Source organism: Liolophura sinensis, chromosome 1 (assembly GCF_032854445.1).
Source record: "Liolophura sinensis isolate JHLJ2023 chromosome 1, CUHK_Ljap_v2, whole genome shotgun sequence".
NCBI lineage: Eukaryota > Metazoa > Mollusca > Polyplacophora > Chitonida > Chitonidae > Liolophura > Liolophura sinensis.
Genome location: NC_088295.1, coordinates 91784258 through 91809082, shown reverse-complemented (window position 1 = coordinate 91809082; position 24825 = coordinate 91784258). Strand labels below are relative to the sequence as shown.

The window sequence follows — 24825 nt, the reverse complement described above, 5'->3', positions numbered from 1 at the left end:
AATTAGTTGCGGTTAGTGGCCTTTGAAGTTTGTGGATGCAGCTGCTTTTCATGGCCAATAAAGCAGCAACATTTCAATGAAAACAGACATTTAATGTAGTAAGCATGCCACCGCTAGGTTACAGGATAGGTTGTTGAGTGAAAATTAGCACCCAGCTCCCGTGTAATGCTAGTGGCCTTGCAAAGCCCTGACATCAGTGGAGTCATTGTGGGTCTGAGGAATAAAACAATAGCCATGGAAATAAACAACTCCAACATCATTTCTTCAGAGAGTGTTTTATCAAAAATAAATGTGTATACGTAGAACAGTTAAAAACAGTGCCTATGCCATGATTTAAAAATTTCATTGAACATCTCTGTAAACAAGCTCATTGGATTCTTACAAGAGGCCATGCACTGCCTGGCAACAACATTCACACTACGAAAGAATAGTGCCACATAGGAACAGACTGTACACAACTCCAAAAATATACCAACACGAATCTGAGAATAAATGCTGAAGAACTTTGCAGTAAGATCTATAACATAAATAATATCTGACACTGTGGCTTCAAAAACTTTTGTATTAGTTTATTAAATCTGACACTGTCAAACCTCATTCAGTTTGTGGTAGACCATAAATAATACATGTACGGTTTATCTGTTCATGTGATAGTCAAGATTATATTGATTGCCAATCAGAATATTTACAGTGTGGGGTTTTAAAACCAACCACTTAATGTACACACAAGAATAAAAAATTGTTCACCAAAGATAATTACATAACATTATGCCTAGAATGACATATATCTTGTGTAAATCTGCAGAGGTTTTTGATCTGCGGGTTACTAACACTCGATGGTTACAGTCCCAGTCAATGGACGGCTGTTTTATATCACAATTCCACATGGATTTACAGGAGTAACTGCCAACTTCCTTCATGTATAAGATGAGGAAACAGTTATCAAAAATGTATACACTACATGTACATACAAAATGTGTACAAACTATCATTAAAATGCATACTGAAAACAGATAGAGAAAATATTTGTTATTGTTCACAGGTCAGTCACTTCCACTTTGAAAGAATATCAAACATGTATACATGTCTAAATAGATCGCTTTTACAAAAATGTACAATGTGTACACATTACATTTAATCACCAGGAACTGTACATGAAGTCATTTTATTACACCTCGTAGGGATACTCTTTGTTTCCTCTGGTTGAGAGGCGGTCACATGATATCCTGCAAAACATGATGCACAACGATCACGCTCCCAAGGAATGCAAAGTCACGCTCACAAAATAATATCCAATGTTCACGAGGTAATATCCAACGATCTCGTGCTAATATCTAATGATCATTTGCATTTATTCCACGACAGTTATCTCCCTTTGTTAGCTCTCTGACATCCACAACGGTTTATTGTTATAGCTCTGTTATCGACGTACAAATCTGACAATTTAAGTATTTCATGTAATCAGTACTACAGGTACATGTAGAATGTAAGTAATTGTGGCCAGTTAGCTCCCCTTTCTGTCCAGCCCCACGAACTGAACCTCCTCGTTGACAGGTGCTGCCTGCTGGCTCAACATATATTTTGTCATGTCCACGCCTAAGTGATGAAGCTCTCTCAGGTGTTCTTCAGCATCCTTCTGCTCCCCAGCCTGGAGATCTGCACAAAAAAAAAAAAAATTTTATCAGGCGCTAACACTGATGTGTGGCTGTGAAACAGTCCTCAAGAAAAATGTGAACATACATGTTGGCACTGCTCCAGACATAAAGCAAACCATGGAGTAGATGTGGTAGGATACGGAAAGATATGGTGTCAGTAGCCCTCATGCTGCCTGAGCATGATATGAGAATTACTGACACCATATATTTCTGTATCCTATCACTTTGTGACCATGTAACAAATTTATCCTACAAAAGGATTAAGTGCTAAGACCAATGATTTGGCAAACTGCTTCAGTGATGTGACCATTATTTTCACAAACAAACCAAGGGAGATAACCTACTCAGAAGACATGATGTTGGCTGCTTGATGCAAGAATACACACATACCCCCACGCGACCGATGTTGTCCATTGCAGGATAAAGTCTCATACACATCATTGTGACTTTCCATCACTCGCAAGTCCACCAATACACCAGAGTGTGCTACGCAAGCTACTAAATCTGATCACAGGGCCATGTCTGAACAGGCTAATACGAGCTGGGGAAAATTCTTCAGAAATCTTATCAAATCAATAAATAAATAAAATTCCACCAGCTGTCGATTTGAACCAGCAATCTCTGGATTTCCCATCTACAATTCTACTACTGGACTAATGTAAAATTCCCCCAGCCTGGAGGTGAGTAGTGTTCATGTCCTACCGTTTAACTTACCCAGTCGTGCTCTAACCCATTTGTCCTCAATTTCTAACTGATACTTGTGCTCCTCCTGTTTCATACCCAGCTCATGGGCTTGCTTCAGCCCATCAACCTTCTGCTTGTGGTTCTGCTTGCTCTCCTCCATGCTCTGACCTACATGTAAGAATACACGAACACAAATGATATGCAGAGACTGGGTGCAGCTTAATCTGACACAATACAGTCAATCAGTTTATTGATACAAATTTGTTTGTGTTACAGACCAGTATTTAGACAATTAATATCACAGAGGGAACAGCACGAGGATTGTCAGTTTCAAAGGTGGTGCAAATTTTCACCACAGAAACTGAGGATGAGAAAAAAACAAAAAAAATGGAACCAGTAAAACCCACGTAGTTTTGTGCGAGCTTGCTCCTTCTCCAGTTTGTAGTCCACCAACTGCTGTCTTTGTCCTTCAATCTCTGCGTCCAATCTAAGGCGAGTTCTGGCTTCTATGGCCTCTGTCTGCATTGCCTGGTTAAACAGTCAAACAGCAATGTCTCAAACTACAACCAAGCAGTAGTGTCATGTGTAACAACCAAACAGCCCTAACACCTGTAACAACCTAACAGTCCTGTTATTTGTAAAAACCAAAAAGTCCTGTCATCTGTAACAATCAAAAAGTTATGTTTTGTGTTAAATTCAAACAGTTAAGACCTGAAAAACAATTAAACAGTCTTGTTTTGTGTAACAATCAAACAATTATGTCTTATATACATGTACAATCAAAGGTTATAACCAGCCAAGTATTCATAACAATCAAGCATAAATAGGATGTGTATGAATCATGTACACTTCTAGCATTCAACGGTAAATAGGCTGTGTATGAATCATGTACGCTTCTAACATTCAAACGTAAATAGGCTGTGTATGAATCATGTACACTTCTAGCATTCAATGGTAAATAGGCTGTGTATGAATCATGTACACCTCTAGCATTCAAAGGTAAATAGGCTGTGTATGAATCATGTACACTTCTAGCATTCAACGGTAAATAGACTGTGTATGAATCATGTACACTTCTAGCATTCAAAGGTAAATAGGCTGTGTATGAATCACATACACTTCTAGCACTCGACGGTAAATAGGCTGTGTATGAATCATGTACACTTCTAGCATTCAAAGGTAAATAGGCTGTGTATGAATCATGTACACTTCTAGCACTCGACGGTAAATAGGCTGTGTATGAATCATGTACACTTCTAGCATTCAATGGTAAATAGGCTGTGTATGAATCATGTACACCTCTAGCATTCAAAGGTAAATAGGCTGTGTATGAATCATGTACACTTCTAGCATTCAACGGTAAATAGACTGTGTATGAATCATGTACACCTCTAGCATTCAAAAGTAAAGAGGCTGTGTATGAATCATGTACACTTCTAGCATTCAAAGGTAAATAGGCTGTGTATGAATCATGTACACTTCTAGCATTCAACGGTAAATAGGCTGTGTATGAATCATGTACACTTCTAGCATTCAACGGTAAATAGGCTGTGTATGAATCATGTACACTTCTAGCATTCAACGGTAAATAGGCTGTGTATGAATCATGTACACTTCTAGCATTCAACGGTAAATAGGCTGTGTATGAATCATGTACGCTTCTAACATTCAAACGTAAATAGGCTGTGTATGAATCATGTACACTTCTAGCATTCAATGGTAAATAGGCTGTGTATGAATCATGTACACTTCTAGCATTCAACGGTAAATAGGCTGTGTATGAATCATGTACACTTCTAGCATTCAACGGTAAATAGGCTGTGTATGAATCATGTACACCTCTAACATTCAAACGTAAATAAGCTGTGTATGAATTATCTACACTGATAACAATCAAACAGTCCTGTCTTGTATAATATTGAGCCCTGTCTTGACAGGGGCAAGCAAACAATCCAGAAGCAGCTATCCTAACTTCAGGATCGGATATAGCAATACCTATGGCATGGTAGCACGTATAGACCACCTTATGAACACTAAACCCTAAATGATCAGTCCTCTATACTACAGTTGAGGAAAGCTTTACCTGGAGTTGCTCTGTGGCATGGTAGCACGTACAGACCACCTTATGAACACTCAACCCTAAATGATCAGTCCTCTATACTACAGTTGAGGAAAGCTTTACCTGGAGCTGCTCTGTGGCATGGTAGCCCCTATAAACCACCTTATGAACACTAAACCCTAAATGATCAGTCCTCTATACTACAGTTGAGAAAAGCTTTACCTGGAGCTGCTCTGTGGCATGGTAACACGTACAGACCACCTTATGAACACTAAACCCTAAATGATCAGTCCTCTATACTACAGTTGAGGAACGCTTTACCTGGAGCTGCTCTGTGGCATGGTAGCCCCTATAGACCACCTTATGAACACTAAACCCTAAATGATCAGTCCTCTATACTACAGTTGAGAAAAGCTTTACCTGGAGCTGCTCTGTGGCATGGTAGCCCCTATAGACCACCTTATGAACACTAAACCCTAAATGATCAGTCCTCTATACTACAGTTGAGGAAAGCTTTACCTGGAGCTGCTCTGTGGCATGGTAGCCCCTATAGACCACCTTATGAACACTAAACCCTAAATGATCAGTCCTCTATACTACAGTTGAGGAAAGCTTTACCTGGAGCTGCTCTGTGGCATGGTAGCCCCTATAGACCACCTTATGAACACTAAACCCTAAATGATCAGTCCTCTATACTACAGTTGAGAAAAGCTTTACCTGGAGCTGCTCTGTGGCATGGTAGCCCCTATAGACCACCTTATGAACACTAAACCCTAAATGATCAGTCCTCTATACTACAGTTGAGGAAAGCTTTACCTGGAGCTGCTCTGTGGCATGGTAGCCCCTATAGACCACCTTATGAACACTCAACCCTAAATGATCAGTCCTCTATACTACAGTTGAGAAAAGCTTTACCTGGAGCTGCTCTGTGGCATGGTAGCCCCTATAGACCACCTTATGAACACTAAACCCCACACGCTCAGTCCGCTGTACTAGCTGAGGAAAGGTGGTCAGTCTACTCAGCTCATCCGTCTGCTCCAGGAACTGGGCGTACCTGTCATGGACATTGTTACCTGATCATCTTACATCTTGGATTTATCTCATAAGATAACTTACTGCACTGGTGTAAACTCCATATAATTTGAGTAAAGTCAAATCCAGCCTTGACTTGCTTAACATGAAGCTTAATACCCTTACAAGTCATCTATAAACAGTATTCTCCCTGTAAATTTAAAGTAAATCAAACTCAACATACTTTCGACATGTCCAAAAGGGTGAAATAATTCATGCAAAAATGTGTGTCTAAACAGAATACTGTTGTTACTTACGTGCGCCTGCCCACATAGGCGATGACATCAGCACAAACAGCACTGAAGAGCAAAGGTATACATGTACATGTACTGACTTTAAACACCTTCATTCTCTTTTTACTGGAGACCATAGTTGTACTTCACAGTTTATATACACTACAACTGCAAACTATGTACTGACAAAAGTAAGGAAATTTAACTCAAGAAATAATAGACGTATTGATTCATTCATAAGACATGTCAGTATTAGAATCAATTTCATCCCTATCACAATTACCATCAATGAGGAACTGCATGTGTTTTCATTTGCACACTTACTTGATCATTTGCACACTTACTTGATCCTTTGCACACTTACTTGATCATGTCAGCGACTGGATCATGTGTTGTGTCTAACTGAAATAGCAAAGTAAATAAAAGTGGTCACGCAGTACTCCATAAAAGATGTCCCTTGTAAACATGTTTACATAATGAACACTATAACATAGGCCTTCCACACAAAACATTTCATTTCAGTAAACTATAAATATTAAAATCAATGTACAACAGCGCAATTTTTTCTTCATTCTGTAATGAATGCATGCTGGGAAATCTATTCCACTTTAATGACGATGATTTTCAGTTATAATAAAATGTGACCATACTTCCACAAAAACCAATTCTTACCATGGTGATGACATCCTGAAGTCCATAAAATATCATCAGTTTCACAGTAATGATGATGTCATCTGTTGTTCTGACATCTCTTACCTGAAACGATCATAGAAAAGAAGCAATGACATACTGTGTGTTACTGATTGATCCTTAATACATTTTCTCCTGATTTCAAACCGTTCCACAAGGATGATACATAGAGGGTATTGCACACTGAAGGTTGAATACCATAAATATAAATACCTGAAAATACCTTTCAAGAGAACAATATTTATGGTATTCAACCTTCACAGTGCAACATTCCATCTATTATTTATACCAACATTTTCTCTACATGTATATACATGCATATCAGTTTATCTGTTGCATCCGTGAAAAAAATAAGCAATGTGCCATCTTCGTCATATTTCTGATTCTATTCATACGCTCTGCAATTTCTTTCATGCTCTTGCTCAAAAAACCTTTGTACAGTTTTAAACACTGTCTGTAAGTAATTATACATTCTACAAAGTGCTTAATGCTAATGCAATATAGGTATTTCCATAAATTAAAAGCACAAAGAATTTCTACCTCTTATTTTGGCAAACTATATATTGCGCTGGTCTTCAGCAGTGTAATAGCAAAATTTAATAACAAAAGTGATATCTAACTTGTGAAGATATCATTTTTATCAATGAAGGAAATGGTGGGATTTCACTGATATATAAAAAATAAATGTAGGTCTCAATTCTAATCTGCAGCAACTTTAAGTCAACAACACTTACATAAAGCATAGACTACTACACATATATGTTCTGGATCTTATTTAAACTGCTCCTTCACAACAATGTCCCAAATAATATATACTTAATGTACTTTTCCATACAGCTTTCAGGTTTTTGGGAATGAACAAAACAAACGCCATGGGCTAACCATGCTTCCATCAGGAAGCTGACAGACATTAATACTTATGTGGACAAACACACCCCTAAAAACAGTTCTTTTCCAAAAGTTAAAATGCCTTACTATTTGTCAACTCGTAGACTACTGCAAGGTTATCAATGTATACAAATCCCTTAATGACTGTTTCCCAGCATATGGTTCAGCTCTATTCTCAACTGAATTAAACTCTGCTGTGAATTTAAGATCTACTACTGCTGTTAAACTAAAAACGCCTTTCCCAAGAACTGAAACCTTTGAGTAAAGAAATTCAGTGTTCTTACTCAGTTCAGTGTTTTTAGAACCAATATCTTGAAGGGATTATATACTGAAAATGATACTTTATTTTGAGAATGCCATCATAGTACACATGAGCTCATGTGCAGAAGAGAAGGGGATGGGAAAGGGCCATCACCCACTCACTTGTTCTATACTTTCAGCATGTGTATCATGAACTTCTGGAGGGATAGAAAGGGGTAGGTAATGGGCCGTCTCCCACTTACCTATCTCTTCCATTGGTTGGCATAGTTATGGTGGCAAAATTCACGCTTGCTTTCATTATTATTTCACTGTTTAAGTACTTTGTGTTGATTTAATTTGCCACTGTATATCTATCTATCTATCTATATATATATATATATATATATATATATATATGTTGTTTTCAGAATCTTGTTAGAAGTGGTTTACACGATCCAAATTACCATGTTTTCCAAGCATATGTAATGTAATATATTGTTTCAAATTGTTTCAAATTGTTTGTGTCTGCAGGCCTCAGCGTAGATCAACCCGGTGTTGACTGAGTATAAGCATTGTATTTTACCCTCTTGAAATTATTATGTTACAAGTCCCCATTCAGCAGTCCTTAACCTTCACTACTTCATTCACTCAAGAGCTGTGTTACGCACGTTTGTCATACCAACAACTGGTCTCATGTCAAAGTCAGTCAAATCACACTTCCTGACAATATTCCTGAGATGTCTCCATCCATCTGTTAGTTACACTTAGAAAGCTAATGATGAGCCCACTAATAAATTGTCCCCCAATTAAATTAACACAACAGATTGAAAATAGCTTGGAGAATTTCAGTAGTGCATTCATAATGAATGTTTCTGTCTGTACTCGAGCCACATACAGTTCTACCTTTGTGAACACCATCACTCATACCTTACAATATCCAACCACAAACTGTGTTTTAAGTTGCTGGTCAGGTTTGGCTGTGAGCTGTGTGAACTTATATTATAGTAGAACTGGTCTGGTGTGGCTGTGAGTTGTGTGAACTTACATTATAGTAGAACTGGTCTGGTATGGCCATAAGCTGTGTGAACTTACATTATAGTAGAACTGGTCTGGTATGGCTACTAGCTGTGTGAACTTACATTATAGTGAGCTGGTCTGGTATGGCTGTAAGCTGTGTGAACTTACATTATAGTAGAACTGGTCTGGTATGGCCATAAGCTGTGTGAACTTACATTATAGTAGAACTGGTCTGGTATGGCTGTAAGCTATGTGAACTTACATTATAGTAGAACTGGCTAGGTATGGCTTGAAGTTGTGTGAACTTACATGATGGTAGAACTGGTCTGGTATGGTTGTGAGTTGTGTTAACTTACATTATAGCAGAACTGGTCTGGTGTGGCTATAAGCTGAGTGAACTTACATTATAGTAGAACTGGTCTGGTATGGCCATAAGCTGTGTGAACTTACACTGTAGTAGAACTGGTCTGGTAAGGCTGTGAGCTGTGTGAACTTACATTATAGTAGAACTGGTCTGGTATGGCTGCAAGCTGCGTGAATTTCCGAGAGGAGGGGATCATTCGAGCTTTGTCCTGGGGGTCACTGCCATGCCACACAAATTTGTGTAACCTACAATATTCAACATTTTTCATTTATTTCATTGTTGTTCATTACCAAACTCCAGAATTTCATTTGTTCATGTATTTACCTGATTGCTGTTCTCAGAACATTTCAGGTACACAACTGCCGCCAGCATTATCATGGGAGGAAACCAAGCAGAGCTCTAGGGAAATGCATGACCATCTAAAGGTGGGCTGGACTCACAGTGATCACGTTGTTGAGAGGCTCTTGGGTCACTAGCAAACTAACCACCTTGGCCACGAAGAGCCCCCCTCAACAATGTTAATACCCTGGGCAATCATAACCTTCATGTACAATGAACATGACACATGACACAAAGGTACACTGTCAACTCATCATCTTCTTTAGGAAATATTGGAATTGCTCTACAAATCTGCCCCTAAAAGTCCATTTATAAAAGTTATAAAATATTAGTTTTGGCACTCAAAGAACCTTCAAAAGTCACAAAGGAAATTTAACCAGTGTAACCAAACATTATCAGTGACAGAAGTGAGAGAGGAAATCATTCCCTTATACTTTCAAATATTAGAAATATTGGTTCATCATGTGGAACTATAGGCCTTTGACAGATGGACATGAAAACTGCAGAGCTTGCACATAACTTTGTTTTCTCTTATACTTCTTGCACATCCTCCAGTCACAAACTTGTTATCATTCTTTCAGAGGTGACAGGTATTGCCACTTGTCACCAGCCACCAGATGACGTCATGTCTTACCATTCATGATCTAATCTTACCATATATCTTATGATGGCATAAACCCTAGTTATTCTCATTTGTCATCTAACCCTTCACAAGAGTTCTGGCATGTTTCGATTTGACGTCACAAGCCACATTTCAGATTTACTTACCACTCTTCAGCTTCCGGGAAGAAAATTGCAGGCCCCCGGATTACTGAACGCTCAACTGACTGTTTCACACGATGGTATACAATGATCATGTGGTTAGCATCAATCTTGATTGCATTCTCAACGTAAACAGAATCATGTTCCAATGGATTGTGAAACATCTCACATGGCCTGAAAATAAACCAGAGGATTGTCAAACATCTCACCAGGCCTAAAAATAAGCCAGAGGATTGTAAAACATCTCACATGGCCTGAAAATAAACCAGAGGATAGTGAAACATCTCACATGGCCTGAAAATAAACCAGAAGATTGTGAAACATCTCACCAGGCCTGAAAATAAACCAGAGGATTGTAAAACATCTCACATGGCCTGAAAATAAACCAAAGGATTGTGAAACACCTCACATGGCCTGAAAATGAACCTGGGGATTGTGAAACATATCACATGGCCTGAAAATAAACCTGGGGATTGTCAAACATCTCACATGGCCTGAAAATAAACCAGAGGATTGTGAAACATCTCACCAGGCCTGAAAATAAACCTGGAATTGCCAAACACCTCACATGGCTTGAAAATAAACCAAAGGATTGTGGAACACCTCATATGGCCTGAAAATAAACCTGGGGATTGTGAAACATATCACATGGCCTGAAAATAAACCTGGGGATTGTCAAACACCTCACATGGCTTGAAAATAAACCAAAGGATTGTGGAACACCTCATATGGCCTGAAAATAAACCAGAGGATTGTGAAACATCTCACATGACCTGAAAATAAACCAGAGGATTATGAAACATCTCACTAGGCCTGAAAATAAACCTGGGGATTGTCAAACACCTCACATGGCTTGAAAATAAACCAAAGGATTGTCAAACACCTCACATGGCCTGAAAATAAACCTGGGGATTGTCAAACATCTCACATGGCCTGAAAATAAACCTGGGGATTGTGAAACATCTCACATGGCCTGAAAATAAGCCAGAGGATTGTAAAACATCTCACCAGGCCTGAAAATAAACCAGAAGATTGTGAAACATCTCACATGGCCTGAAAATAAACCAATGGATTGTGAAACATCTCACATGGCCTGAAAATAAACTAAAGGATTGTGAAACATCTCACATGGCCTGAAAATAAACCAGAGGATTGTGAAACATCTCACATGACCTGAAAATAAACCAAAGGATTGTGGAACACCGTCACATGGCCTGAAAATAAGCCAGAGGATAGTGAAACATCTCACATGGCCTGAAAATAAACCAAAGGATTGTCAAACACCTCACATGGCCTGAAAATAAACCAGAGGATTGTCAAACATCTCACATGGCCTGAAAATAAACCAGAGGATTGTAAAACATCTCACATGGTCTGAAAATAAAACAGAGGATTTTGAAACACCTCACATTGCCTGGAAATGAGCCTGAGGATTGTGAAACATGTGCCATCACCTGAAAATAATCCAGAAGGCTGTGAAACATCTGCCATCAGCTAAAAATGAACCAAAGGGGTTATGAAACATTTTATATGGCCTGAAAATAAATCAGAGGACTGTGAAACATCCTACATAGTCTGAAAATACACCAGATGGTTGTAAAACAGCTCACATTGCCTGAAAATGAACCAGAAGGTTGTGAAACATTTGCTTTTGCCTGGAAATAATCCAGAAGGATTATTTTCAGGCATGAAACATCTGCCATCCCCTGAAAATGAACCATAGAACTGTGGAACATCTCACCAGGCCTGGAAAACAAGCCAAAGATTGTGAAATACCTCACATGGCCTGAAAATGAAAAAGGGTATAATAAAAACATTTCATAAGGCCTGAAAAAAGAATGTATATATACATGTATATCTTTATTCGCATAAGGCCAGCTGGCCCACAAGCATAAAAAAACAGTATAAAATAGCAATGGTGATGGGGGGAAATAATTATCACTGATTACAGTACTGTATTAATGACCTGAATGTATTCATTTAGAGGGAAAGAAAACCTTAACAGTAATATAAAGTACCATAAATGCACCGGGAATACTTTGCATTCGTGTATAATTCTCAGTGTTAACTTTGCTATAAGTACTCTTGAAAACATCTGTACCTGTGTATACGGCGCATCCCCATCATTCACTTGGTGTATTTCATCATCATAGCCTGCTTATGGACTAAACACCTTCACTGTCCTGCCACGATGAATCATAAACAGCTGATTTTGACACCAGCCAACACACATGCTCAGCCCACGGTGTTTATACCTAACGTGTTGCAGAATAAAGCCCTACCTGTATATGTATCATTGAAATACATGTACTGTTTGTGTGACATTTAGATAATTTCCTTAGTTTTCATGAGACCTGTTGTACCAATCTGCAAGAGACTGTACTGTTTGGTAGATTGGTTATACAAGATGGGGGGCCCCATTGATCAGTGTTTTGCTTCCCATATCCTTATAAAAGTTTCCTAAGTTAGTTTCTTCTTTGTTAAAAATAACTTGCTCAACCAAAACTTAAAAATGTTTAATGACGAAGCCTCAGACTTTGAAGGTTTTACAACAGACGTTGCGCTGCTAACCAACCTGAAATATCAGAAATTTTGAGTGCAGCCCAAAACCACTTGCTTACACAAATGGTCAGATGACCTACATTGACCTACATGTGGCTCAGATGTGGCCCTATTTTGCTGTAAATAAAAACTCTGCTGATTCGTTCTTTAAAAGAATTTCACTTTAGCTTTAAGAAAAATCTCAGTTATATATCATGAATTCATTTCTGTTGTTGTTCATTTTGAACACTTTAAAGAGTAGATGCTGACAGCGCCCCTTCGCCACATTTACTTCTGGTTTTTGGATACATTTTCTGAACGTTCGTGGGAGATATGAACAGCCAATTTTGGACACATTTTCTGAATTTTCGTGGGAGATATGAACAGACAATTTTGGACACATTTTCTGAACGTTCGTGGGAGATATGAACAGAGAATTTTGGATACATTTTCTGAACGTTCGTGCGAGATATGAACAGACAGTTTTGGACACATTTTCTGAATGTTCGTGGGAGATATGAACAGACAGTTTTGGATACATTTTCAGAACGTTCGTGGGAGATATGAACAGACAGTTTTGGACACATTTTCTGAACGTTCGTGGGAGATATGAACAGACAGTTTTGGACACATTTTCTGAACGTTCGTGGGAGATATGAACAGACAATTTTGGATACATTTTCTGAACGTTCGTGGGAGATATGAACAGACAATTTTGAGGGATATAAATCACCTGAGGTCTATTTTACTGTATAATACACACCCTCGATCAGAAGTTTGATTCTAGGGGCAAAAAGTGTGAAGTATACCAATGCATTTACAGTACATGTCTGGTGAAAGACCATTAAACACTGTTCAAAGAAATATTTCCATTTATATTTTTCTGAAGTTGTTCAACATAGTAAGAAGCATTGGAAACTTTGGATTCTATAGTGTCCTTTTTCTGACCATATAGGGAACAGTGACGTCACATCAGGTTTTGGCCACTTAACGCAAACTGACTGCTAAATTCCATCATTCAAAATGCATACATATATATATATACATATATATATATATACATATATATATATATATATATATATATATATATATATGAACACTTTCACCTAACGTACCTTGAAATGAACTACTTTAAACAACAAGTCTGGAGATGACGTCAATGATACCCTATGGGTTACCTATAGATTAAATTCATGGTAAAGGTTATATACCAATCACAAACACCTGAGGCAGAATATCCTTCACAAAGGGGCTGGAAAGTCAAAATGGTTAGGACTGGTGACTTTTAGCCTTCTGGCGCTCAGTGTAGTAAATGATCCTCAGCCAGACTTACCCTCTCTTGTGGGTGACCATCCCAAACCTGTCCTTCATCACCAGGTATTGATACTGGCTTGCGCACACCAGCTTCAGCTGCTCTAACCTCTCTCTGAACAAAAAGACCTACAACACAACAATCCACAAAATAACAAATCATTTCCTAATTTTACAACCTGTGATCAAAATACGAAGTTTTAATGATGTACTTAATCCTCCCTAACTGCTACATACTTTCCTGTTGAAGAATAATAAAGGAAAGAATGAATGCCTTCCTGTACTGATAGAATGAGCCCAATCGGCATATTAGGGGTCACGCAAGTTCACGCAAATAGCGACTAAAATGGTGGGGGGGGGGGGGGGGGGGGGGTGGGCTGTAGAGGTAATGGTTCTTGCTAATTAACATAGATAAAAGACTGAAAACACATCTGTCTGTTGAGTTGACAGTGCCCTTGGCACCTAACGTAAAATTACATCTTTTACTTGCTTTAGTTTGCGAGACCCGACAGCCCCAACCCATCTGTCTCATCGATACTATTCAAAGGCGAAGAAATTTATTGTTATTTTCGGAATGTAGGAAAAAATCACAAGGAACAAGGACAGCTGCCAGGTGCTAGTATGATATGACCTATCACTGAACACCATCCAATTTTCAAACTTTTAAGTATTCACTTATGTCATCTACAGCTTCTATGTGTGCATTGCAATGATTTACCCGCTGAGGACCGACCACAAGTCTTCCTTCCCCCTGAACATTGAAGATTAAAGCTTCTTCCCTTTCTTTCACAGTCATAAACTTCATTGTGATTTTCTGCAAAATAGATAAGCCATGCATTAAACACCCAATGGGTATATGCATGTAGAATCATTATAACTCATGAAGCAGAGTGACTGCATTCTTCTCTTCATTCAATGAGGTCATTACTTTCTTTCATCGAACTGAAATCCCTATATTAATTGTTAAGACATTGTATACAGTTTAGAGGCTCGCAAGCTACATCTACCAAATATCAACTGAAGGAAAATTAAATGTTTCTTAAATTTACCATAATCTTGTCCATAGACCTAAGCTACTATTATAGCTTAAATTAAAAAACTGTATTTTAAATTTGGAGAAAAAAACGATGTAGAAAACATTAGCAGGCCTAGAAAAGGTGAATAAAGTTATCAATACCTGGTGACAGCTATCAATTAAAACAATTTTTGAAGCGATATAAATGAAGAAAAAGTTATATCTTTATTCATTTATTTGATTGGTGTTTTATGCTGTAGTCAACAACATTTCACCTTAACAAACAACATGTGGCCAGCCTTATGGTGGGAGGAAACAGGGCATAAAGGCCCTATAAGCCTAGGACTATTTTCGATGTAATTATTTTTTTTATTACTTTTCACTTTTTCTTTGACTCAAATTTAATCTCGTCAGTTTTATTCATTTATTGTCATTGGCATTGTTTCTTTCCAATAAGCTCACCTGTAAGTGTGAATTTATATCCGTACACAGTTGTACTGACAACTCTGATACTGTACTACAGTCTTCACGGAGAAACTGACAGATTTTCTGAACTGGTGTCCGTCTGGCAATATATTACTATAGAAGGTCTAGAAAAATATAGTGTAGAAAATATAGACCTTCCTCAAACCACAGCCGCTCATCTACCAGTGGTCCAATCTGGTCTCTCAGCACAAAATGTACAACTACAAGCGCTCCCAAGCCTTAAACCTGGGGGTGAGCCGTCGACTATACCACTACCAGTAGTGGCAGTGCCATCAAAACACTACCTCGTCAGCGCAATCTTTCGACGGGAAATGTCGGGTATATGGTCAGTGTTTCACAATATTCAGACATGGAAACACGAACCCATTGACAAATCGATCAAAAGACGACCAAAACGTGACTTTACCGTCCAAATTTAGCAACTTCCCACACAAACACCAAGATGGGTGTGACAGGTTTGTTTACCTGTCAGGCAGCGCCCCCTGTTGGACACATTACGTTGTATTTACTGTCACTTACTTCCCTTACATAAGGCACGCACTACGTTTACAGCAAAAGTTTCTTGTGAGGTTTTACGACAACGTAAAATTATATTAACACTAATATTATTAATATATGCTGCCGCAAATGTGCTTGTATTTAACACAAAATATAATCAGAAACTGAGTAGTATCAGTGTTAGGAATATAAGATATCTTCATTCCATTGATGGTTTGCATATATAGCCTAGGCCTGTACATAGGGCCTAGACAATATAGGCTACATTCAATGTACCTTGGTAGTCTATGCTATATGGCTATACAGTCCGTTCTGAGGTCCACACCAACACAGGGGCAGTAATCAATACTAAGGTAAATCATTTGGTAGAGGCTCAGATATATGTAGGTCTTATACCCGTAGGCCCTATACCGCCAATCCATCGATGTTACGCCTACCCCCTTGACTTTTAAAATGGGTACTTATGTAGGGCGGGGCAAGAAGCCCAAGCTCCATATTTGGGAGTAATGACCTCATCCGGCACCCCCGCGAGCTGGCAAGGACACGCGCTTTCATCTAGGATGAAAGTGTCACAGAGCGGCAATTTTGAGGAGAGTTTTCCCTCATGTCGGCAACTGTAATAATAGCCACATTTGTTTGTAAAAACATAGTATCATATATAATAGGGCGGCCCAAGTGGCTCAGTTGGTTAGCGCCAGGGGCCTCTCACCAATGCGGTCACTGTGAGTTCAAGTCCAGCTCATGCTGGCTTCCTCTCCGGCTGGAAGTGGGAAGATCTGCCAGCAACCTGCGCGATGCTGGCCGCCGTCGTATACGTGAAATATTCTTGAGTACGGCGTAAAACACCAATCAAATAAATAAACAAATATTATGAGATAAAGGCCAAAAGAAACGCCTGATGACCAAGACGTGGGATGTGTTATAGAACCTTGTAATTATGCTTCGTACACAGCCGCTTTATAGCAAGAAATATTCAACGTAATTTTTTACAAAACGTCGAGCTTGACTGGGGCAAAACGCCCATGAGTTTGTGAGGATAAACGCCCACCTGTGTGCGTTTTACCCCAATGCCTAGGCGTTTTGCTCCATCCAATTTATATGTCTTGAACGCTATATATGTAGAAATTCAAGTAGCTTATGCATACACATGTCTTTATGTTCATATCACTTTCTGGGCTATGTAAAAGACGAGCTCGCATTTATGATAAAACCTTACAATTTGATTGTAAATAATCCATGCGTTATTTTGATTTGGTGAACTGTTTTGAATTTAGTCTAGTCATGCAGTCCACTAGAGGAGAATACGGAAACCAACAACTTAATTTAGCGCTTGAAGCAGTGAAAGAGTGTATACCACTTATGACAACGTCGAATTTGATGTGTCTCGTAGGACTATAAGACGCCACAGAGATCTAGGCTACTGGTGGCCACTCCGGGGGTTTCGCGTGTTGGTAGACATCGGGTCATTCTCACAGACAACCTCGATCCCAATCACGTACAGTATATGAAAAAGTCTCTTTATGGACTGACTACACGAGATATTAGAAGACTCGCCTATGAGCTAGCTGAGAGAGTTGGATTACAACACCCCTTCAGTCATGACCGTAAAATGGCTGGTAAGGACTGGCTTTCAGGGTTTCTCTCTCGCCATCGAGATCTGAACATAAGACAGCCCCAAGGAACTAATATGTCCCAGGACAGTTGGGTTCAACAAACCTAAAGTTCAACAGTTTGTCACTGTGTTTAAAGACTTGCTTCAAACTGCGTACAGAAACCAGGAAAAATCCTTGCTACCAAAGGTGTGAAACAAGAGAGCCGGATGATAAGTGGGGAACGGGGCAAGACAGTGACTGTAATTTATGAAATGAATGCTGCAGGCGTGTATGTACCCCCGTACTTATTTTTCCCCGAAAGAGGATGGTCGAAGCTTTAATGGCTTGTGCACCTCCACGAGCAATCGGATATGCAAGTCCAAATGGGTGGACTGACGCAGAACTTTTTCTCAGGTGGTTAGAACATTTTGCTAAATTTACAAATGCTTCTACAGATGTTCAGCAAATCATTGTTCTTGATGGCTACAAAAGTCACAAAACTCTAGCGGCTGTAACATATGCACGTGAGCATGGCATACATCTGTTAACACTTCCACCCCACAGCACTCACACGATGCACCCTTCAGACAGAGTCCACTTTAATCCATGAAGACTACATACAATGCAGCGGCTGACTCGTGGGTGATTGCCTACCCCGGAAACAAATTTCGTTTTTCGAAATGGCTGTTATATTAGGGAAGGCTTACCTTAAGTCAGCAACTGCCAATAAGGCTGGAGCGGGGTTTGCATGTTGCGGAATATGGCCTTTTGATGAGAACATATTTCCAGATACGGAGTTCGCCGGGGCTGCAGTAACAGATGATCCTGAACCCCAGAAAGAGACAACAGCTGATAGACAGAATGCATTCATTCCACAAGTACCAGAGATTGCCCGTCCAGCTGAAGAACGGCAAAATATGACCATCATCGAACAAGAAACTTCTGATTTTGCGACGAAAGCGGCCCAGTTACCCCTATCAGGTGTAGCGAGCTCCAGCACTCAAGGTGTATCTGGTACTCAAACTTTATCATAGCATATTTGTACTGAGTGGGTAACAGCAAACCTATGGTATAAAGCGACCAGGGAGTCCTATAGCATAAACTATAACTAGGCCGCTGTAACTGTTCGAATGAATCTCTCTATAGAATAAATTATTTAACGCGAGTTGTTGTTTTTTAATAGCTTAGGCTGCTTTTGTCTACTTCAGGCTAGTCCACAACAATGCAACACCTTATTCGAAGCTTGTCCCCGCCACCAAAGCTGGCTACCTCGCGAGTTCGGAAGTGGAAAGCTGTATGTGTGGCGCTGTTGACGGGGATACTAGTAATGGCTTTCATTCGATCCAACTTCGTGACAAGTTCTTTTCCGAATATTTGAATTCGCCTTTGTTGTTATGTGTTCCCAAGAACCCTGTGGGTCGGAAATAGTCTACTTAAGTAGGCCTAAGTGTTTCAAACTGTCTCATGTGAACTAAATTTCATTTAACATATGACCATATGTGAACAAAAAAGATTGGCATTATTATATATCACAAGAGTTTATGCGTTTCAAGAATGTTTGCTCGGGAGGGAAGAGAGAGAGGGTAAAACGTCCATCGTGGGCAATTTACCCCAGCCTGTGGACGTTTAACCTCGTTGGCACAGGTATAGGCTTGACACAGGTATGGCCCGCGTATGACAACAGATAGGTAAACTGAAACAATAGATCTTGGGGGAAAACGGATGAAAATGTTTCAATTTTTTTCTCTTTTTATAAACATAAGCAGATTGTAGACACAATATGCTGAATAATAATTAACCGAGAAAGAAAACATGGAAGAAACAGTCACTGAAAGAACGGGCGAAGCCACGGAAACACATGTGAGTGGAGCTGCCAGAGAATCACCGGTGAGTGGAACTATACCACGGAACAACAGATATGTTTACTGACTGCCACAAAAACACATGTGTGTGGGACTTTCGCAGGGAAGCACCGGTGTGGACCCGTATCAGTATAATGGCTCGGTTGGCGCCGATTACTTGCCTTCGGCCGTCTCAGTGAATAAGCACTAGATAAAAGAGCTGTAGAAATCCGTCCTGTAACAAGGAGGCACATTACGTACATACTAAGGACTCTTTCGTCGCCACATGGCTGAAAAATTGTTAACTACGACGTCAAACTCCAAGCAGTCACTCACTCACTCACTCCTCTTTTCAGGTCTTAGCTGTGACCCGACTCAGGATTGATTCTGGATCTACCGTCCCCGAAACGGACGCTCTATCAACTGCCATCGTGGCCGATTTTGAGAAAAGGGTTCCAGTTGAATGTTCAAAACTAAATGGGGACTTTAGCTTCTCCGAACGAATAAAGGTGAAAATGTAAACTTTTTTCCACCAACATTTAGAATTTACTGACTGATATACATATACTTCCGGTTTCACGTGACATATGCAACCGCAGGGAACAACTGATACACACCACTTTATCGAATTTCAGAATTTTCCCCCCAGTTTTACGTATATAGCGGCTGTCCTTTACAAATCATGTTAACTGGCACGCTCACTGTTTTAGTGTAGTGTATATAACTAGGAAAGAACAACTAATACACACCACTTTATCAAATTTCAGACTTAATATACCGGTACACTTTTTATCCAGTTTTACGTATATATCGGCTGTCCTTTTACAAATCATGTTAACTGGCACGCTCACTGTTTTAGTGGTGTTTATAACTAGCAAAGAACAACTAATACACACCACTTTATCGAATTTCAGACTTATTCCGGTACACTTTTTATCCAGTTTTACGTATATATCGGCTGTCCTTTTACAAATCATGTTAACTGGCACGCTCACTGTTTTAGTGTAGTGTTTATAACTAGCAAAGAACAACTAATACACACCACTTTATCGAATTTCAGACTTATACCGGTACACTTTTTATCCAGTTTTACGTATATACCGGCTGTCCTTTTACAAATCATGTTAGCTGACACACTCAGAGCTTCAGTGTAGCGATATAACTAGCAAAGAACAACTGGTACATGTGCACATTACCACGTTGGGATCCCGACGTCATCTACATGCATTTGTAGGCCTATAAATATATATAGGCCTGCTTTTACCCCAATTTAACAAGGGTCTTTAAAATCATGCTCACCGAAAATGTAACATCTCACTATTTGATTCATTACCTGTAGTATTAATTCGTATAATGTAAATTTACGTACAAATTAAAAATTACAAATTACGTCGACTTTCACGCTTAATCTCTACATATACATATAGGCTTGGGTAGTCGTTTTACAACACCTGCTAGGTTTGGCTGCTTATATATTCGGGTAGAAACGCAACAAGTATTTCACGTATTTGGGTTAATATTGAAAATTCCGACGAATTTACAGATTCTGGCTATTATTTTACATTTTCGACATGAATATATGGGTGAAGAGTTCATATCTATTTCCCATATGTAAAATTTTGAGTTCATTTTCAAGAATCGTTTAGCTTACCGGTACTCTTCTTTCTCCCTGTGCTGAAAAACTTCTTGGTTAAGGAGTTTATTCTGATCCGAGGTCACTGGCGGGAAGTTGTACAGGATGACGTGTGTACGACCTTTTGCCACTTAACTACAATAGTGTCCACTTTAACACAGAACAAACGTTAAAAGAATATAATCTGTTAAATTGTTGTTTGAGTGATGCTAGATCGTATTCTGTTATTACTACATAATTTAAATTTAACGGATTATTTTTTTTAGTGTTGGTCCCTATGCCGATTGGCTTGTCTGTAGTTTTGCCAATAATTTCGCCGTGTTTGTGACGCATACTATAGCCAGAGTACTCCATATTTGAGATGTACATATCCCAATTCATTCAATTGTCAGTTTTATGGCGAAAGAATAAGATCTCAACTATGTTTATCTGATGAAGTGTTCAGTGAAGTATGTTCCACTTTTTTGTTTAAATTATCATTCATATGACATCGGCCAGAAAACAGGGTTCAAAACCCTGTGGACACGACCACGGCCAACGATTAGGAGGAATCATGCCGTGCCGAACGTATCTCCTGTCGCATACAGCTTCAGTAAAACAAAGAGCTGAACTTCACCCCAAAACCTTACTGGTAAACGACAACTGACCAGGAGCATTTCCCGCCAAAAGTTGGGTAGGTTGTCTATTGTTTATTAATGCCTTTGCGATGGCGTCGTGTGAAATTGATTGATGTCCTACTTTTTTGTAAGTAGAGAAATAAATAGAAACGTTCTCATGCTCATGTGATTGATCTGTCATTTTAACGAGAAATTCACCTTGTGAAGCAGGATTTGCCATTACATGAACTGCTTCTACATAACGTTTTGTGAGAAATTGGTAGCATATTACTTGTGCATGCTATCAGAACAATGGTCATACAGACTGGACCTGAGCCTCCATTGCCCAGGAAAAGGAATACTGTTAAGAGAAATGACAGAAGCCGTAAGTCCCATTGGCCAGAAATACTGTAGGAAGGAACCATGGTAAATCCTCAGCCATAAACTATTGTATCAAGAACCATAATCAACAGTAACTAAAACACAGGACACAAAACTGGAGCGACAACAGTTGTGATATGTGACTTCAAGTGTATATGGAGTTTGCTTTATTCGCCAAATAAAATCACAGGCATCCGAGGTACAACATGTAAAGTGTGTGTATAACAGAAAATACTGATCACAGAGGCAGTACTTAACCACATGTTTTCTGGAGTAGGCCTGCATGTAACTAGAGTTATATAAGGCTCCTTGAGTAGCTTAATGGCTAGGGGCGACAGATAATACACAGCCACCTGGCTCACAGAATAAATGTCTTATGCGTAGACAAGTACAAGTGTGATGAAAAAATGCACAAAGCGACAATGGTACATGTATCTGGTAAGGGATATAGCAGATGGAATCCTGGAAAAACTCCCAGAATAGGTGAAATTCCCCTGAGTGACAATCTCCTAAAGTGACTGACATTACCCAGAGTGACAAACATCACCTAAATGGACCAACATCACCCAGAGTGAAAAACATAACTTTCTGTGACAAACGTCACCAATAGTGACAAACATCACCTAAGTGACAAACATCACCAACAGTAAGTACCTCACCAATAGAGACAAACATCACAAACAGTTGGTGACATCACCACTAGAGACAAAACACTGTCGAGTATGGCAAAACACAGTGTTGAAATAAAGATGAAAACAAATATGGGAAAATACCTCCAGTGTTGAAATAAACATCAAAAACATTTACAGATTCTATGGCTCACCTGTGCACAGATTCTTTAGCTTGTATGTTCTAAGATTGTATAGCTTACCTGTTCACATATTCTATAGCATATATGTTCCAAGATTGTATAGCTTACCTGTTCACAAATTTGATACTTTACATGTAGATGATTACAATTAATGCAGAGTTTATCATGAAGAGATGATGACACAGAACTCAAGGTTCAGCGTTTCTGGCAGATACCACATACGGTTTTATTTCTATTTGCTTTACGCTAAGTGTTCTAAATAATGATATTTGTGAAAGAGAGAATAAGAAGATTAACTTGGGTGAGCTTTCACACATCCACGGGTTTCCAGAGAACCTCAACAAAGTCTTACAGAGAGACTGGAAGACTGTGAATTGCGAACAGTTCCTGCATGAAATGTATTTATTTATTTCTCTGATTGATGTTATAGGATGTGCTCTGAAAGAATATCAATAAAATGCATGAACAACGACTAAGTTTAACACAGAGACAGGCTCCAGTCTGAAGTTCAGCTGGGCTCAACCAAGGATGAATTTTTGGCAGCTATGTGCAATAAAGTTCAATTTATAGTGGCACATACAAAAATGAATATACCAACAATATGAACACATATGGTAAACTATTTTACCACACATAACATGGTATGTTTTTTCATTAATAAATAAATAAATGTATAATTTCATAATTTATCTCCATAACAAATTAACATGGTTAGGGTTTCCCACAACAGAAAGGTGGACTGAATAAATGAAATCACAAAGTGTTAAACTAAAGTCAGGAATGTTAGTCATGTACATAGAAAATTTTTTCTTAAACCATATACATGTAAAGTGGTAATGAACAATGTTACCTTAAGTACACATAAATAACAATTTATAAACTTTAGATGAAACAAAACAAAAGCTCTTTCAGATATACATGACATAGTAATACAGATACAACTATCCTCTCAAAAATGTGACATTATGCCTTGGAACAAATTCACATATAAGCTTGGCTTACATCAACACAACACAACACTAAAGAGAGGACAGAAAAACTGATGACAGAATGTAAAGGCACCGAACAGGCCCATGCAATGTTCATCATGGGAAGAAAACATTCAGATAGATCTGAGGATAATAATTCAGTACTGCTATGTGAAAGCATTGACTTGAGAAACTTTTAACAACAAGTACCCAACATCTTTTAAAGCCAGATCAGATTTGAAAGCATCACCAGAACATGAAGCATTCACATTCAATGGAAAGCAAACAGCCAATAAGTTACAGTATTGGCAATTTGCATACATGTACACACACGGTTCAATATTTTCATTTGCGGTAGCATGTTGCAATGATCTGTTTGGTAAATCTGGTCACATTCACAATATACTGTACTGTACACAGACTTTAAACTTCACATGCCTTATCCATACATGTGTTCTCTATGTCATGTACATCAAAACCAGTTCCCCATACATCTGACTATATGGCTGTTCATGTGCTCTCTATGTCATGTATATCAGAACAAATCTGCTATACATCAGACTATATGGCTGTTCATGTGTTTTCCATGTCATGTATACCAGAACCAGTTCCCCATACATCAGACTATATGGCTGATCATGTGCTCTCCATGTCGTGTATATCAGAACCAGTTCCCCATACATCAGACTATATGGCTGATCATGTGCTCTCTATGTCGTGTATATCAGAACCAGTTCCCCATACATCAGACTATATGGCTGTTCATGTGTTCTCTATGTCATGTACATCAAAACCAGTTCCCCATACATCTGACTATATGGCTGTTCATGTGCTCTCTATGTCATGTATATCAGAACCAGTTCCCCATACATCTGACTATATGTCTGTTCATGTGCTCTCCATGTCATGTATATCAGAACCAGTTCCCCATACATCAGACTATATGGCTGTTGATGTGTTTTCCATGTCATATATATCAGAACCTGTTCCCCATACATCAGACTATATGGCTGTTCATGTGCTCTCTATGTCGTGTATATCAGAACCAGTTCCCCATACATCAGACTATTAGGCTGATCATGTGCTCTCCATGTCGTGTATATCAGAACCAGTTCTCCATACATCAGACTATATGGCTGTTCATGTG

The 24825-nt window shown here is 39.0% G+C and overlaps 1 protein-coding gene across 1 annotated transcript; it reads right to left on the bottom strand.

Moving 5' to 3' along the window:
• Window positions 1-297: 297 nt before the first annotated feature.
• LOC135481727 (uncharacterized) lies at window positions 298-15760 on the bottom strand. Its single transcript, XM_064761394.1, has 12 exons — window positions 15335-15760; window positions 14576-14671; window positions 13880-13986; window positions 10009-10176; window positions 9035-9146; window positions 6375-6458; window positions 6067-6104; window positions 5727-5768; window positions 5314-5452; window positions 2747-2867; window positions 2370-2507; window positions 298-1656 (listed from the first exon to the last, which is right to left on the bottom strand). Exons 2-12 carry the CDS (start codon window positions 14660-14662, stop codon window positions 1505-1507), a joined length of 1188 nt encoding a protein of 395 aa, XP_064617464.1. The 5' UTR covers window positions 14663-14671; window positions 15335-15760; the 3' UTR covers window positions 298-1504.
• Between the last annotated feature and the right edge of the window lie 9065 nt (window positions 15761-24825).

Bases quoted from the DNA above. Each gene is read 5' to 3' on its own strand.
- LOC135481727 (XM_064761394.1), bottom strand. From the start codon at position 14,662: ATGAAGTTTATGACTGTGAAAGAAAGGGAAGAAGCTTTAATCTTCAAT. The intron at 13,987-14,575 runs GTAAATCATTGC...GTTGTGTTGTAG, and splicing joins TTGTGGTCGGTCCTCAGCGG to GTCTTTTTGTTCAGAGAGAG. The intron at 2,868-5,313 runs GTAAAGCTTTTC...CTGTTTAACCAG, and splicing joins ATGCCACAGAGCAGCTCCAG to GCAATGCAGACAGAGGCCAT.